The sequence below is a fragment of the Micrasema longulum genome, unplaced genomic scaffold (assembly GCF_059751315.1).
Source record: "Micrasema longulum isolate JH-2025_06_02 unplaced genomic scaffold, ASM5975131v1 h1tg000394l, whole genome shotgun sequence".
NCBI classification, from domain to species: Eukaryota; Metazoa; Arthropoda; class Insecta; order Trichoptera; family Brachycentridae; genus Micrasema; species Micrasema longulum.
The window spans coordinates 82,434-100,152 of NW_028277595.1; the positions used below are offsets into that span (position 1 = coordinate 82,434).

Below are 17,719 nucleotides of genomic sequence, written 5' to 3' on the forward strand. Positions count from 1 at the left end.
ACTATAGTCCTCAAAATATAGCTTGATTAAAATGACAGCTGCCAAACTAATGTCAATGGTGATGGAAATTACTGATCACTGATCATGTATCGATCAAATCGATTTTATCAGTTTTTTCATGCAAACATGAAACTCTGTTTCCGAAAATTGATATAAAAACGCAAAAACAAGCCTATTATAGTGTGTTTAAGACAATTATTCGCCAAAAAATAAGGCATTTATACTTTTTTCATGAACAAAATCAAATTAATTATTTTTTTATTCGATCAATTTACATTGATCAATTTGTCCCATCTCTAAAGTTTTAACAAAATGATGTAACCTTGTAAGAACGTTGTTAATAATTAGGTTTATTTTAGTTTTAAGGCTGATTTTAAATAATAATATTGATTTATATGTCAAGCATTGTATTAAAAAATAAATAAACATGCCAGATACTAATGATTTTTCGTGTGTCAATATAAATCACTCCTTAGGCGTTACTACAAAGTTATGTCGTCACTTTTGCTGGAAACTGTCATTCTAATCAAGCTATATTTTAGGGACTATAGGCCAAAATTGTTTTATTTTTATGTATCGTATTATCAGCGCTATGATTTTTGAAAGTTTTGTATTTCTGAAATAACTCAGCATGTGACATCAGAGGTTGTTCTCTGATAGTTCTTCACGGTGTTTGTTTACGGTGACCAAATTGGATATCCTTCAGGGCTCTCATATCATTGGATGGTTCATATGAACCAGTGATGTCATTGAAAGTAGTGCGTTGTTATTAAAATATTAAGTGTTACTTTTTTTTGTACATTTTTAAGAAATTTTGCTCTACAATTTAATGCTCTAATTATTACCGCGCGCAAGAAAACATTTTTTGTATACAATTTCCTGTAGGGCTGAAGTTCCTCCATTCTCTTGCACGCACCTAATGCAGCGTATCGCGATGATTTATTACATTAATGTAAGATGAATCTTACACTTCAGGTGCCAGTCCAGGGACTATGAAAGATTCTGGTGGAAACTCCTTTTAAATAAATATTTCACCTAAACTTGCCAGGATTTGGACCCGGTTCCTTAGGCATGACAGGCAAAGGCTCCGACCACTTACGGATTTTACCTGAGAATAGCCGTTGAATCGAAAACACCTGTCCTAGTTTTACTTCTTACACAGACATGTATTCTTAACTCTCCCCGAACATGAGATTTTTTTTGTATGTTTTGATGATATTTGTTTCAGAGAAAGAATCGAAGAAGAACTTTATAAAAGAAAATGTCAGACTTTTGCGTCAAATGCAAACAAATAGAGAAAAAAATGGCGGTCCAATTAATATTAAGCCTAAATTGGTAGTTTCATCTGTATCAAATGAAAATATGTTTAAAACTCAAAATTCAAATCAACATGTTGCCAAATCCCAAAATACCAGAAATCATTGCTCAAAATTGGTACCGAAACCATCCAACACATTAGTTTCTAAGCCTGAAATGAATGATTTCCATAGAAAAAACAAACCAAAGGATCCAAAAATAATTCCACAGGGACAGGAATACTTTAAAAAATCCACAGACAAACTTATCAGTTGTAGAGACGTGGGTTGCCAGTATGTTGATCCAGAATTATCAATTTTTTTCAAGGACGGTTCTAACCCACGCGTTATTTACCCCTCACAGAGAATACTGGATTCTATTTCGCCAAAAGAAGATTTACTAGAGGAAAGAGATGTTGAAGATCCTAGACTTATTATTAACAGTAAAGAAATGGAGAGTAGGTATTTATCTCATGAGGATTTAGAAAGAATTACAGAGAACGTCCTTCCTAGTGAAGTGGATTTTTTGTCTCCTGTGAAACTGGATTCGAATATAACCACTGCGAATGAAGGAAAACACAACCCATTCTTGCCACCCCCGAGTAAGATATCATATAATTATTTATATTTATTTGTGGTTTTATCAATTTATTAATCAACAAGAAAAATATATTTTTGGTACAACTTGATTCCCTATTATACTACTAAGTAGTAAAATATAGATTCCATATTTTACTACTGTTTGAAAATGGCTTCAAAATTAAAATATTTTATTAAATCATCTTCTTTTTAAAAAATTTTCTACCACTACATTTTTAACTGATTTCAAACAAACGACCCTAAGTTGTTTAACTGCCTCCAGGTTATCAAAAGGGAGTAGTTCCGAAGTATATAAAAGAAATAAAACAGAGAAATGATCAGAAACGGGAACAGGAGGCGTTGCAGAAAGTAGATCATCAATGTCCACCGGGACACGTTGCACTGCCAGAAACAGAAAGACTTGAAACTCTTCAAATTCTTAGAGGAAGTGAGTATAAAAAAACATGCCTAAAAAAAAAACCATTAAAACCATTAAAAAACATCAGTTTTTATGATTCAAATGGACTCGAGTCAATTTGAATAAAAGTAATTATAGTAGTGCATTGAATGTTAATCGATATTAATGTGTTAGTGTCTGTCGGTGAACCAAGTGAACATACAATTTTTATTTTTGGTACGTGTAAACTTTCTCTTACGGACACCTAAACAAAGGCTGTTAAATATTTTGAACGGACTGTACGTAATAAGTATGTTAAAATTCTCAAATAAATACGCAGATATACTTACTACTTACTATTTTTACTTATTATATTTTTAAAAGTAAAACTACATAAAAATCATTTTTTAATTTATTGGGTGGTCGGTAGAAATTGCCATTTGGCAATAAACCCGCCAATGTGCATATATATTTACGCACATATGTGTATTTTGTACAAATAAAGGTATATAAAGTTTATTTACACCATGTAACATTCTCCATTCTATCCCTATCATTATCGTTCTATTCAATGAATTAAATCGTTTTTATTAAAGACCCGACACAAAACTATAAGGAAAATAAATAAAAGCAGTCAAGAAAACTGGAATAGAGTTACACGATCAACAGCCGGGATAGCAAAATGTCATAACATTACATGCAAACCATAAACACTATAATGAATGAGTGTGTGGTTGGTGCTACATATTGAACATGAATAATATAATTACTTACATAATAAGAGCCAAAAAACATTATATGTGGCGTGTTAGGTTTTACCACATAAAATATCGAACATAATAAAAATTTCACCCTTTCATCCAACACATTGTGTACACAAGCTTCTATACAGCGATAAAATAGAGAAGTAATCTGAAACACTTTCTTTGACTTTTCTGCCTACATTAAAACATCCATGGTTCTATTATTCTTCCATCTATTGATTTTTCTCCGTTGAAATGATCAATTTTGGTAATCTCCCGGGGGGTAAAATCCAGTACTTTTCTACAAACATTTGGAAATAGTCAGAATATTGTCAATAAAACTATTTGTTTTATCGAATTTCAGAGTTTTCGGAATTTGTAAGGGAACTGAACAGAATGCCAGTTCGTTCAGATACACTGAGGATGAGAAATCGCAAAATGCAGCTGGACAAGGAACTTCAAAAACTGGAAGATGGAATTAAAGTATTCTCCCGACCAAAAGTCTATGTCAACATTCAAGTATAAAAAACACAATAAGTTAGATTGTACATATCTGTGCCTTAGTAGTAAGTATTTATTTGATAAAATTAATATTTGAAGCACTAACTTTGTTATTTTCCATGATTTATAATTTAACTGCGTAAAATCACTAAATTGAAATGAATAAGCTGACAAAATACTGTCCTTTTTGCTATAATTATTTCTGTAGTGGTTCAGTATAATACACAATAACTCCAAAATTGACAATGTTTTGTTATGTCCACTTTTATGATGGATTTTAAAAAATATTTTCATTTTATCCATACTTAATGGTATCTCCAGCACTATTACAAGTCACAGTTATAATTTGCTCCTAAAGTGATATGTCTATAGCGATGGCTTAAAACTAAAATATTGTATCTCCACAATTTTGAAATCATTGACATTGAAAGTTTGCAAACCTTGGAAAATTAGATTTTCTTTTTTAAATTTTCTTAGTAAATCGAAAGAGTTTTTTCCCGAATTGCATCTTCTTTATCTACTTTCTCAGCCTGTTTCTGCCCACTCCTGGACAAAGGCCTCCTCCATTTGCCTCCGTGTCGCCCGGTCCTGTGCAGACTGCAGACTCCATTAGTCGTGGTCTCCTAGTCAACAGGCTTTTTGTCCATTTCTCGTTCAAGCTTCTGGGTGCGCGGCCTGCCCATTGCCATTTTAGGGTTTCGCATGTGCATTTTGCCCAAATTGCATAGTGTACAGTAATTAAAAAAAAAAATTGGTCATGGAGTTAAAATATTTTTGCATAGAAATAAATACTAATTGGCAGATACAACTTTTTGATTTGTATTTTTTTTTATATATCTTTGGACCCCTGTATTTAGTAGCCTTACGTGTCATGTTCAAGAACAGTGGCGCGTGATAACTACTTTTTAACTACAGTGTGGATATCTGTTAAGGATATTCCATCTTTCCTGCAGTCTGGTTCAAGATTATGGCGTTGTAAACTGAAAAATGGGCACTGAAATAACAGATGTTCGTTACTCTGTGAAGAAATATCATCGCATGGACATTAGTCATCATTCCTTAATTTAAACCTATATAGATAACTTCTCATAGCTCCGTGTCCGGTAAAAATTTGGGTTGTTTAGAAAGTACTTTGGTGATGATGGCGGAAGTTTGCTGCATCAGCCAGCATTGGGAAAAACATTTTAGTGATTTTACCTGTAGAAGAAGCGCGGTAATGATCCTCCCAACCCTGCTGCGTATTTTGTTTTATACAGCGTTTAGCAAATCTAAGGGGAAATTCTGAGAAGACAGGTGCCGTTCTTTTACAAGTTGCGGCTCTTGCTCGTTCATCCGCTCTCTCATTTCCTATGATACCAGCATATCCTCTTATCCAGCAAATTTAAATGATCTTCCCTCTTATTTTTAGATGCTTACTTTTACTCTACAATATCTACAATTAGTGGATTTACCGACCGAGTATCAGTTATAGCTTGAACGCCCGAACGACAATCTGATAATATTTTTGCAATATTTGAGTTCTTCCATTCGAGAGCTTCTCGTATTGCGAGTAGTTCAGCCTGAAAAACTGAACAGAAATTATTTAATTTAAATGTTCTGCCTAGTAATTCTTTATCACTCTCAAAAGGAACGAATGCCGCTCCCACTTTGCTCGAGCTGGCTACCATCCGTAAATATTCTTATTTCATTGGGAGCATGAGGAGGTATATCTTTGTCAAGTAAAAGTATACGTTCGGGAATTCTTTCGCACGGGTGAGGTAAATCGAAATAGTTTGCAGTTCCTTGATACTTGCGATCATCTGGAATGGAATACAGCTTACCAAATTTCTTGACATTATAAATGTCCTTCCTTTCTTGAATTTTAAGGTCTAACGGTGTAAACCCTGTTAGGGCTTGAGCTGAGATGAGTGAGTTCTGTATCCTCTACAAGATCTTATGGCAAATTGTCTTTGTAAGCTGTCAAGTTTTTCTCATTGCATTTCTTTTTTACTGCTTCACCCCATAAGCTGACCGTATATGTAACAAGAGGGTCAATAGCACCATAATATATTTGCTGCATTACCGCAGGAGAGCACCCCCATGTTGGTTTTGCTGCTCTCAAGCATTCCAGAAAGATTGGCAGCCTTCTTGCAGACGTTATCTACATGAAAGTGACCAGTTGAGATTCTTGTCTACAGTTACACCTATTACCTAGAGACGGGAAAATTTCGCGAATGCGATAAAATGAAAAATAATGCGAAATTTTGCATTTTTACGCAAATAATGCAAAATTTAGTGTTTTTTGAAAATAATGTGAAATTCGGTGTTTTTGTAAATAACAAGCTTAGCAAGCTTTGAACAGCCATAAAATATTTCGAAGAATATTTAAGTTGCTAACTTCACACTCGTTTATCTGCGTCATTCTATGGAATCTTGGCTTGATTCGAATTGGAGGCCATATTTGTTTTCATAACTGTCAAATTTGTTTTGTATGTGGCGTATGTGCCGGTTCTGCTGAATATGACGATATCTTGGGAATGAAAGGATTCTTGTGAAAAACATATTCATGGTGTGAAACATAGGAAAAATGACAAGAAGAATTCAGCTTGCACTTCAAAGCAATCTTATAAATAAAAGATGTAACCAGAAGACAGGACGCTGTTACGGAATTGGCTAAAGACACGACTGAAACCTTTATCAAAGCCAATATACCTTCGGAAAAACTCGATGATCCGCATGTCAGAGCCTGAATTGACTATTGATATGCTAGGTATTTGATTTATTAATTATTTACTTTATTCTGAGCAAACTATATATATAGCAAAAAATTGGGTTTTATAACTTGAGGCTCGATAAAAAGTCTGCTTTTTGGCTTAGCATTGGTTGCTGCAATGTGAGCATAGCTTATGGCCGAGGATGTGATAGCAGGAGATAATGAAGAGCTTTGGGGCATAGTAACCTGTGCTTTAAATGAGGTCAAGGCTTCACTATGCTTAATTTCTTGTACTAGAGCCTGCTCAGTATACAAACATTGGGCTTTAAGAGACTCTGCGTCAAAGTAAATTTTCGTCGCCGAAGCTTCAGCGGCAATAGCAGTATTTGCAAAAAGGATAACTTCGAGGCAGTCGCGAATTTCTGTTTTGATAGACCTTTTAATGTTTCCGCTATTTGTCAGGAGGATCTTTTCGAGTTTTCCGTGGAGGGGTTCTAAGAACCATTCTACAAACCCAAAATTAAAAAGAAAAAAAGGGGGTTTAAGTTAAGCGGGTATGCACAATCCGGCCGACCGACAGTAAGAAAGAAAAAAAGAAAATAAGCAAAAATTTACTGACAGTACCTACTTAAAAAACAAGAAGCTAAATTATTGGTTATTTATTTACTGAATTTAAAATGGACTAAAAATAAAACAGAATAAAAGAAAATGAATTAAGTATTAAGTATTAAAGATAAAGAAATTTACTGCGGTGAATAAAAATAACACGAGTCTCTTATCCTGGCCCTTTTCTCACCTCTCTTCTTTTCTGCAGGTAATTTGTCCTGGCCGTCAAATTTGCTTGGGACAACATTTTTCTTTATCTGCATACGACCTCTCGTCATTTTGAAAAACATGTAATTTTACGTATCCTCTTGCAGCTGTGAAAAACATAACACATTATTTTCATTATAAGTGCTTAATACACAATGGCACTAATTTTGACAGACATTATGTTTTAATATGACAGGAATGTTAGGCAGCTATAACTTGTTAAAAATGATGATTACCACTTTCATGTAGCTACGAGTATTATCAATATAATAATCACCCCATTCTATGGTAGCTATGCGCTCAAAATTAACAAATAGTTTCCTTGTTTCTTACTGTATTTTTTGGAGAAAATAAAATTTTTCGCATATTCTAATCTGACATTATGATTCATGTCTTAGGATATTGAGGCATATTCTGATCTGACATTATGATTCGTGTCTTAGGGTACTGGGATACTCTTTCAATTAGTTGTTTATCATCCCAATGTATTTTTTTGGTATCACCATTTGATTCACACATATTTAGTCAATCAATCGTACATAAAATTATATTGGAATCTGCATATTCAGAATTATTGGCAAAATTTTGTTTATGATATATACTGTATCCACCACATCGATTTCGTATCACAGTCCTTTGAAATGTTCTGTAGTATTAGATCAGCCTGTACTTGTACTAGATATTGTGTAGTATGTACAAGAAAATCCAGCAGTGTTACCACAGCCTTGTTTTCAGTTATCTTAATATTAGCAGGATAACATTTCTTCTTTGCTTCTGCTATCGCATAATATGAGGGATAAAATACTAACCCCTCTTTCTTTGGCTCCAGGTCTAAATATTGCAACCCTTCCAAACTAGTTGATATTTGTCATGTTTACATGTTTCATTCTGTGGTGCAAATACTGTTTCTAGTTAATTATGTTTTTTGCTTGAACAATTTGAAATTTGAAAATAGCTTGACCACAGTAACGTCGCGTGTTTTCCTATAGGTTATCTATTATATTCAATGTTTGGTAAACTCATAACTGGTATTTCATAAAGTGCCTTCCCATTGTGCCTTTCTGAATGGTATTATTAATATTCATTATGTATAAATCAACTAGCGTAGAGATATTCAATAGAATGTGTAATGTATGATATAAGAAAGCAAATGATGAATTGTAGAGAATAACACCAAATTGTACAAAATAAATAAAGACATGTATTAAAAGACTTTTTATTAATTTTTACATAGCTTTTATGTAGATACACAAAATTTAACACTGCAACAGTCCATTAAAAATGTATAATCATTGACCATTGCAAGTAACAGGAGGTTTGTACATGAAATACCCATATCACATCCAATGCTTACGCACCCACTCAAAAGGCAATTAAATTAATTTAATTCAGTCAAACTAGAGTAGCCTCTATAGAGAACACTCCAGTCTCACATCAAAGCATTGAATTTTGCAATAAATCCCTTCTCATCGAATGTTTTACTTTTTAAAAAATTACTTAACATTCAACACATGTAATTATCCTTTTAAATTTTCTAAAAAAACATGTTTTTTTTTTTACAAATATTTAGGATAGCATTGTTTAAAAACAACTGCGGTTGCGAGGGGTACAAAACCTGTTGAAAAAGATCAGTTTGAAGATACGAAACATTTTTCTACCCTTATAAATGTATTTTATTTTTACATGATACATGAACAAAACTGAAATAAACAGTAGCTATTATTATAAATACATTTATATAAACTTACAAAAAATATGTTTTTTTTTTTTTTTAAATGACCGGTGAACTCAGCTGCCACGGATGACAGAACTTTTGATGACGCGAAAATGGCAGATTGTTTATGGTATAAAATTTGCTCGCAGTAAACCCAACAAACCAAAAAAAATTTGTGTTGCCAAAAAAGATTCACTAAATCCATTCTAAAAAAGCTACAAGTAAGTAAGTCAGTATTTACTTTGCAAATAGTTTTCAAAGTTTGTGTTGTTTGAAAACAACTCTGGTTGAAAAGGGGTTTCATTAGTGCATTTTTGTTTATTTTTTACAAAACACGGTCAGGTTTCATTAATTATGATATTACCTATATATACACCTGGGCCCCGATTACAATGGGAAGTTGAAATTTATCTTCAATTTTATCTACAAAGTAAAATTAAGTTTTCTGTATGAAAAATAGAATATGTTTAGATTTTTTTTTTCTAAACATGTTCAGTTACCGACGAAGATTTTGAATTTTTGTACAAATTTACACACTTTCGTACATAAATTTCGATATTAGTTTATACCATCTGAGTATATACCGATGAAAATAATCGCGGCCCTGAGCACATGCTATATTTTGGAAAAAAAATTGATTAAAATAAATGTGATTAACACTTCAAATGTGGTTGCATTTTTCTCTTTCTTTAAGAATTTATTTTATACCTTTTAGAGTTTCTGTGTTTTTTAAGAACACAGTAAAATTCCAATTGAAGACCGTTTTAACAAAGCGAAATATCTACAAAATGTAAATTTTTCGGGAAATGATTTTTTCATGTTAAAAATAAAACTATTACGATTTTAAATAAAATAACAATTACATTTTATAGATATATAAAATCCTTACACATGCACTAAAAATCAACAATGTAGAATCAGTAAAATTATTTATAAAAATGTTCTAAATTCACGAATTTTCACAAAAAATAAATATCTACATATTTTTGTGATAGGAATGTATGGAAAATTGATTTATGTTGGGAATTAAATAAGTTTACTTTTGCATGAAATCATTTTAAACTGATTTTTTGTAAAATTATATGTCTACTGACATATCTAAGTACCTATGTAAATATACACATTTAGGTATTTACCTCCTATATGTTTTTTACATACATATTAGCACAAATAAAGTGATAACAAAATACATTTTAAATAATATTATTTTATTATTATTATACTTCTTTTTTCTTGGCCGAAATCATGTTTTGTTTGTGATTTTTTTCGATTTTAAAAAACTTAACACCCCAAAAAAATATGTAGATATTTTGCTTCGTGAAAACTCTATGTAGTGTAGTTATTTCGTTTTGTTAAAATTCATAATATTTGAACCGCTACAACTTCGCATACATATCGTTTTGTTAAAGTTTTATTTCACCAATCTATAAAGCTCACATAGAAGAACCCATTTCAATAAAAAAACGCGTTTGGTTTTTTTTATAGAAATTTCACTTTGTGAAAACGGTCCTCAATTGTCCGGATTAATGAGTGCCAGATTTTATTGCTTTTGAAATAATACGGCGAATTTGAATTACATAAAAAACTTTAAACATATCCCGCAAAGTTAATTGCACAATTAAAGTAAAATGAATAACATCTTTATTCTTCATCTGATAATGATTTGGATATTTGTCTATCCGGATGACTGGAGTTCGGATAAACGGAGTTCTACTGTAGAATATTCAAATGCAAAGCATTCTGAATTCTGATGCCCAAGTTTGTATGTCTTTTAACTAAGTGTAGTTTTAAATTTTGCTATCTTTAATACCTCCAGTGTTTATGTATACAGGTTTGTGAAATTATAGTTTAATATTAATTTACAATTTAAAAGCTCTATAATCTATAATCAGTTCGTATAAAAAATACTTTTTATATAAGAGGCTGGAAGAATGCATGTCAGGATAGACACATGTGGCATTTCATCCTCTCAGCCTACTCTTACTAGGAAATGGTGTGATGTTTGAAGTAATAGTGTTCTAAAAGGAAATCCTACTTTTGTTGTATGCATTACAAAATTGTCCAAAATCTAGATTCACAAGTTTGGAAAATATCAAATAAATACTCGTGGAAGTCAGTTAGATAGCTTTGTTGGCTAATTTTTTATCAACTCTGATTGCTTCTTTTTCTCTGCGATTATTTCTCTGCTGACAAAAGAGGTTCTGTAAATTACTAAATGGTAGTTCTATCAGTAGACTTAAGATGAATGCCACGAGGTATGAAACTATAATGGATAGTACTGGAAATATTCCCTGGAAATAAATATTAATAATTAGTAAATACGAAGTCAAAAGGCTCTGCAAATATTTGTGAAACAACATAGATCATTGTAAATTTTTAAGTGTTGAAACTTTTGTAGACAATAATTTCTGGATTTAACCCGAGGGATTATATCACAACAAACGGAGGAGGGGAAATGGAAGACTACGCATTTACAGGGCGTATCACTGATTGGTTTATTCGCCGTGAAACCTACACTATTTTGACCATGATTCACTTCTTAAAAAAAACAATAGATGGCGATAGTAATTCTGTCAAACTCGCAAGCAAAAGTTCATTGCCAATGTTTATTATACAGAAGTTCCACGGATATGTAATTACTCTCATAGCTCTACATTATCTCTGATTACTCTTTGTAAAAGTGATTTGAAAGTCAAAATTCTATGGAATTCGATTAAGAAATAAGTCGTTCATATTCGACATTGATACAGTAGCGTTCAGGTGCAAATGAATGAAAAGTTTTAGTATCAGAATGATTTTGCATATAAATATGTAATCAATATGTGATGGAATTATCCTGCTCCAGTGTAAAAAGTTGTACATACCGCTGAAAGATAGGTAAGTTCTGCAGATATATTTAACAATCTGATTAATGATCACACTTGAGGAAGTGTATAATGAAATCGTTTCGCACAAATGAGTCAATAAACACAGTTTAGAGATATGAGCATTCGAAGTTAGAAACTGCATTATCCAATTGATTTTAATATTTTTGTTTTATAAAATTTGGCATAACCTAGGAGTTTGGGTAATCTCTATCTAATACGCCATTCTCATTCTTTAAGGTGAGGGTCAGTGCTATACAAGCTCCTGACATCACTGCGACTTGTGAAGATCTGTTGTGACGGGTCCCCGTGAATAGTTCTCGCCCTTCAAGTCCAGGTCTTTGAAGAGCCTGGCTACTGCGTGGAAAGCGAGAGTTATCATTTTGCTAAGCCCAGAACCGTAAAGTATCGGGCTATTATGTAGGGGTTTAGCTCTTTAACATCCTCGGGATGAACCAGTGGTCCCCAGAAGATGTGGCTTCTTTTATGAAGTAAAGCATCACATTCACATAGAATGTGTATAGGTGTTTCCTCATCTGCACTGCAGAACCTACATCTAGAAGTTTCGGAAAGGTTCATTCTAGCAAGGTGTTTGTTCAATCTGCATTACCTTGTAAGGGCTCTAATGATAACCCTCACTTGATCTCGGCTGAACTTTATTAGGTCGAAAGCAAACCTTCGCAAGTTCACTTTTATCAGTTCCTTCATCCATTCATTTTTATTTTTATAAATTGTATTTAATTTCAATGTAAATGTTTTTTTTTTCCTTAAAAAATGCCCCGAGCTCGTGGTATTTACAAAAATAAACCTTTCAAGTGCAAAGAGTTAAGATTGCATTAAATTGAGTACTTACCGTTGTTGTTAATGTAGATGTAATTGGTGATTCTAATATTGATATGAGGAACACGATAACAGCAAAGTGACTGATGTGGACAGTGTACAGAAGTCTTCCGAGAACATCGAATATGGGGGCTTCCAAATACTTGAATATTCCTACTGCAAAGTCAAATAAAATCACAAAATCATTCAAACTGTTTTATCTTTTCATACAAAAATAATATATAAACCACGTCATGTTAGCCAGAAAAATAGGTAAAATGGTAGTTACAATCATATTTGCTATAGTTGCAAATGAGTAAAATTCCAAACAGGGCGGCAATTATTGGCTTATGAAGAGCGGCATACAGGGCGGATATAATCAGGCTGTTAGGTTCATTCAGGGACAAGTATGCCCCCAGAAGGTTTACAATCAGTACTCCTGGCAGAACTCCCAACAGAACAGTCGAGAGCCACTGAAAACAGTTCATATTTTCAACTTAAGGTCATTATGTCATTGCAATATTATTTCAACCGTCCGCAAGAAAAGTATTGTCAGTGTTAATTAGTTATTTTCGCCAATGAATTTTCTAACATTTTGCGACTCATAATTAATTTGAAATACTATAGAGATTTTCTTTTTATTGTTGGAACAATAACAAGTTTGTTACACGGAAGGTGAGGTGATCAGTCTCACGCTTCAGGTGCCAGTAAAACCACCTATGAAACCAATATTTCACATCCATTCTACCAGAAATCAAACCTAGGACCTCAATCATGGTAGGTGAATGAGCCAATAATTCCACTACAAGGTGGACTTCTTTTTTCAGGGTTTTTACCTGACAGTAGTCGAGTGGAAAACTCTTGTCCAGGGTTTTGTATTCTATTTCACGCACAAAACTGTATTCTCGGGTATTGATTATAATGACTAGTGCTAAACAGATGACAGCAGAAATTAAATCATTGTGACTGATTTGTGGTTACAACATTTTTCTTAGGGACCATCGATGATAAGTAGCACTAAGCAGTATTGCAGTATCACCGACGATATACTGACCTTCCTGTGGGCGAGTTTGATATTGTTTTCCGCAATAAATACTTGCAAATATCCAACAAGCAGACCGACCGCAAAACTCCCAGTGTTTCCTAAAAATGCTATATGGATTCTTTGAAATGCGCTTGCTGTTACCATCATTGTTCTTACAGCCCTGAAATGTTATTTTAATTAAATGTTAGGTACAAAATTGTTCACTTTCAAAATGAATGTGGCGTATTCATGTAATATATAAGATACCTACTTATAAATGTCGTACATACAAAAACTTCTTAACACTAAATGCCAAGAAATGCAATATAATACATTTCGAAACACAAAAGAAGAACCATAACATGAACATAAAAATAAACAACGAAACTCTTAAAGAACTAGAACATGTGACTTACCTAGGACTCACAATGGAAAGACAATTAAAATGGACAAAACACATAGACGGACTCACTAAAGTAATGGCATCACTACATAGCCTCTTCTACAAAATTAAAGATTTTATACCGAGAAAGGAAAAAATTATGATGTACGAAGCCTATATCAAAAGTAAATTGAGTTACATGATCGCCTTCTGGGGAACTGGTAACAAGACAGACATAACAAGAATACAAAGACAACAAAATAAAATTCTTAAACTTACATACAACCTACCCTACCTGACCTCTACGACTAAACTGTACAAAAAAACACACCAGTTTGACATAAACTACTTGACTAAAATTGAGACCTTAAAAATTGTGCACAAAATAACACTGGGAAACATACAAGACGACGACATAATATTAGTCAAAAATGCTGACATACACAAATATAACACCAGACAACAACAACACTATCATATTGAAAAAGCAAAGACAAACACAGGACAGTCAAAAATACTACATAATGGACTTAAACACTACAACGAACTACCTTACTACTTGAAAACTTTTACTGGAGACAAATTTAAAATCAATCTGAAAAAGCACATGATGACTGAACTAACTAGACTAGACGAGACATAAAATGACCCGACAATATAAAATTTTAATGTAACCCTAACGGGTTTTTTTAAATTGTAATAAATTTAAAAAAAAAATTGCAATAAGATGGGAGAGTAATTTTTCAGCAATTTTGCGGCAAACTGTTAGACTTGTTTGATAACGAATATTAATAAAAAAACATTACCACATATTGCCGGGTTTCTCGCACAAGTTGACTAACATTTCACTAGTTGTGAGATATTGCACCTTTAAAGTTAAAAGCTCATTTCAAATTACAATTAAAATAAAACCACAAGTAGAATATTATAAAAAAATATTTCTATTGATTTATTTATCATGGAAATCGTATGGTCTTTTTAATAAACACAATATAATAAAGTAAAATTATAAATTTCACTTTCGTATTTATTATGAATACAGAAGGAGAGGAGTCATGGTGGTTTTCTTGGCAAAATAGAAAACCACCATGACGATGTTCTATAAAAATTTAAATAGTTACTAAGTTAAAAATTAACATGAATCGTGACATATTAGGGACGTGGCCAATGCAATGACCGTTTTCTCGGGAATTCAAAGGGTCTGGCCGAGTTGAAGGTAGGAGAAGCCGGGGTAGAATCCCATATAGATGGACTGACCAAATAAAGGTGGCTACGGGGCTAAAATTTGATGAGTCAGTTCGTCGGGCTGAGGACAGACTGGAGTGGAACAGACTAATCAGAAGTATTCGTGGTGATCACGATCCTCAGCATTGAGGGACCGACTTGGAAGAAGAAGAACATCGTCACGAATCTTGACAGCACAATTATCAATGCCAAACATGTTGCGTTTTTCTAGGGAGATGTTTATTTTATAATTTCTTTTTTAATTCATCTATGAAAACATTTCTCCTCAACATCCATATTGATTTTATAAAATACAATTAACTTTCCTAAATCCATTTCATGTATTTTCATCGGTATTTACAGTATGTGATATTTCCCTATTCCCGATGCAATTTTTTTTCCCACTTTTATGAATTGGTACAATATTTCCTTCCTTCCACTTGCTTGGAAATAATCCGAAGATAGTGATTTCGTAAAAACATCATACATCCTCATAGCTAGCATTTCTCCCATCAGTTTTTATTTGCACAGAGAGGTATCCAAAGAGTTCTTCTTGCATGTGCAATACAAAATACATGAGGAATACAAAAAATGGAAAATTTGCAATTCGCTTAGCAAACATTCATTAAGTGAGTTTGGAATTTGAACTTACTCCGGATTGACAGTGTATAAGGGTGGTAATCCATACACGTACGTAACTATCCCTGGTGCCAGTAATGCAGCTATAAATGTTCCTCCAAGAATAAACTTGGCAAACTGAGGAAACTTCCATGTCAGCAAAATAATAAACACCCCAGCTCCGTAAAGTTGCGTCTCCACAGACAGGTACCTGTGGATGAAAATATAAGTTGTCTCAAAAAGAACTTCAATTTTGATTCTCCAATTTTTCGCTATCAATGGCAGTAGGCATACCAAGGTCTGAAATGCTTTTGTTGAGAGTACGTATTCTGATGGGAAGTAGAAATTTATCTTCAATTTTATCTACAAAGTAAAATTAAATTTTCTGAATGAAAAATAGAATATGTTCACAATTTTTTTTCTAAACATGTTCAAATTACCTGTTACTAACGAAGACACTTTGAATTTTCATATAAATAAACACACTTTCGTACATAAATATCGATGTTAGTTTATCCGTCTCAGTATATACCGATGAAGATAGCCGTTCATAATCGCGGCCCTGGGCCCCGATTACAGTGAACAGAGTTATCTTCGACTGTCTATAAAGAAAAATTGATATTTGTGTACAAAAATGAGTATAGAAAATTTAAGGTATCTTCATCGGTAACCTATAATTGAACACGTTTAAATGAAAAAAATGTATGCATATTCTGTGTTTCATACAGAAAACTTAATTTTATATGTAATTAAAATTGAAGATAAATGTTAACTTCCCTGGTGTGTTTGCTGTCTCAAGCTGTCTCAAGCAGTCTCAAGAATAAACTCCTGTGAAGTGATAACCGTGTTGACTAAGCTTAGGACTCGGATATTATATATAAATAAGACTAGGATTGTATATTGTCAGAAAAAAGACGACAGAAATGCTGAAAAAAAAATGTTTCTATATTTTTAATTAAAAAAAAACTAAAAAATTAAAAATACATTTACTTTCCATGGCAGCAATCAGACCATTTGAATTTATGAATATTAAATTTATGTTCAATAGGCTAATATCATACTGTCACAATTTTATTATATCTTTAGGATAAGGATGTTGTATGGTATATTTTGTAGTCCTGCTTAGTACTTATAATATGATTCAGGCATTATTTATTATTTATACGATATGACATATTTTTTTTATACAAAATTAATTTAACTTGCTCTGCATAATTTCTGATTGGTTTAAGAGTGCTTCTCGCTCGGGAAACCTGTGCTGGGGAGGATTGTAATTCATTCAATTGTTCAAAATTTTATTTACATATTTCACAGGTCATCAGTTACCTTAATTTTATGTCATTAGTTGTTGTCTTAAAGAAATTAAAGACAATTAAAGGTGTATCCATAAAAGAGTGTCTATTATTTAAAAAGTCTTACCTTTTTAAAAAATTAAACATACATTATCGATTAATCAATGTAAGAATGCTAAATCAAATGAAATTATGGTTATGGGCAAAGGAATAGGGCCAAATATCTAAAATATTCTTACCATGTTTGTGGTAGACAGTTTACTGTGTCAAAAGTAAAAAAGTTTAAAATGAAAAGAAGATTAGTCCACCAATATTGTGAGCACGAAGAGATTTCTTCCCTTCCAACGGAAGATACGGGACCGTGTAAAGATGACTCGTGCCAAAATATCATGTATCCAATTACAACGGCATTAGTTGGAACCAGCCTTAAAAAAAAGATATTTTATTTGCTGCATTCTAAAATGTGATTTGTAAGTTAAAATTCTTAGTTGAAGCTTGTTATTTATTATAGAAATAAAAAAATGTCTTATACTTTTATCAAGAAATTAGAAGTCATTAATCCAGTATTTTTTTAAATTTCCATAAAAAACATTGTTTTATTTTTGTATTGTAACATTTTTCTCAATCAATTTCTTAAATCTTTCAATCTCTGTATTGTGCCCTGGTTCGATCGCAACTGGAATATGCTTCGTCAGTCTGGAGCCCTCCGTACAACTGCAACTCTTTTAACTTAGAACGAGTTCAGCGGAAGTTTTTACGCTG

The 17,719-nt window shown here is 32.6% G+C and overlaps 2 protein-coding genes across 8 annotated transcripts in view; one reads left to right on the forward strand and one right to left on the reverse strand.

Annotated features, from left to right (window-relative positions):
- LOC148281926 (enkurin domain-containing protein 1-like) overlaps positions 1-17,719 on the forward strand; it is a 28,103-nt gene that overhangs the window by 894 nt on the left and 9,490 nt on the right. Inside the window, exons 2-5 of one of the 7 annotated variants that reach the window (XR_015822223.1) lie at positions 1,229-1,897; positions 2,158-2,322; positions 3,379-6,264; positions 7,022-8,230. Coding sequence is in view for 6 of the 7 variants with exons in the window: in XM_088225876.1 (XP_088082002.1) it covers positions 1,229-1,897; positions 2,158-2,322; positions 3,379-3,539 (995 nt within the window). In the remaining variant the exon portion in view is untranslated. Of the gene's footprint in view, positions 1-1,228; positions 1,898-2,157; positions 2,323-3,378; positions 8,231-17,719 lie in introns of those variants that run through there. The other 6 variants (XM_088225876.1, XM_088225881.1, XM_088225878.1 and 3 more) reach the window with 6 other exon arrangements.
- Positions 9,961-17,369, reverse strand: LOC148281927 (O-acyltransferase like protein-like). The gene is made up of 6 exons (XM_088225905.1): positions 17,197-17,369; positions 15,700-15,876; positions 13,472-13,622; positions 12,707-12,890; positions 12,452-12,594; positions 9,961-11,025 (listed from the first exon to the last, which is right to left on the reverse strand). Exons 1-6 carry the CDS (start codon positions 17,346-17,348, stop codon positions 10,852-10,854), a joined length of 981 nt encoding a protein of 326 aa, XP_088082031.1. The 5' UTR covers positions 17,349-17,369; the 3' UTR covers positions 9,961-10,851.

Coding starts and splice junctions, on each gene's coding strand:
- LOC148281927 (XM_088225905.1), bottom strand. CDS start 17,348: ATGATATTTTGGCACGAGTCATCTTTACACGGTCCCGTATCTTCCGTT. Junction 12,891..13,471: donor TCAAACTCGCCCACAGGAAG/GTCAGTATATCG, acceptor AACTGTTTTCAG/TGGCTCTCGACTGTTCTGTT. Junction 11,026..12,451: donor CATCTACATTAACAACAACG/GTAAGTACTCAA, acceptor ATTTATTTCCAG/GGAATATTTCCAGTACTATC.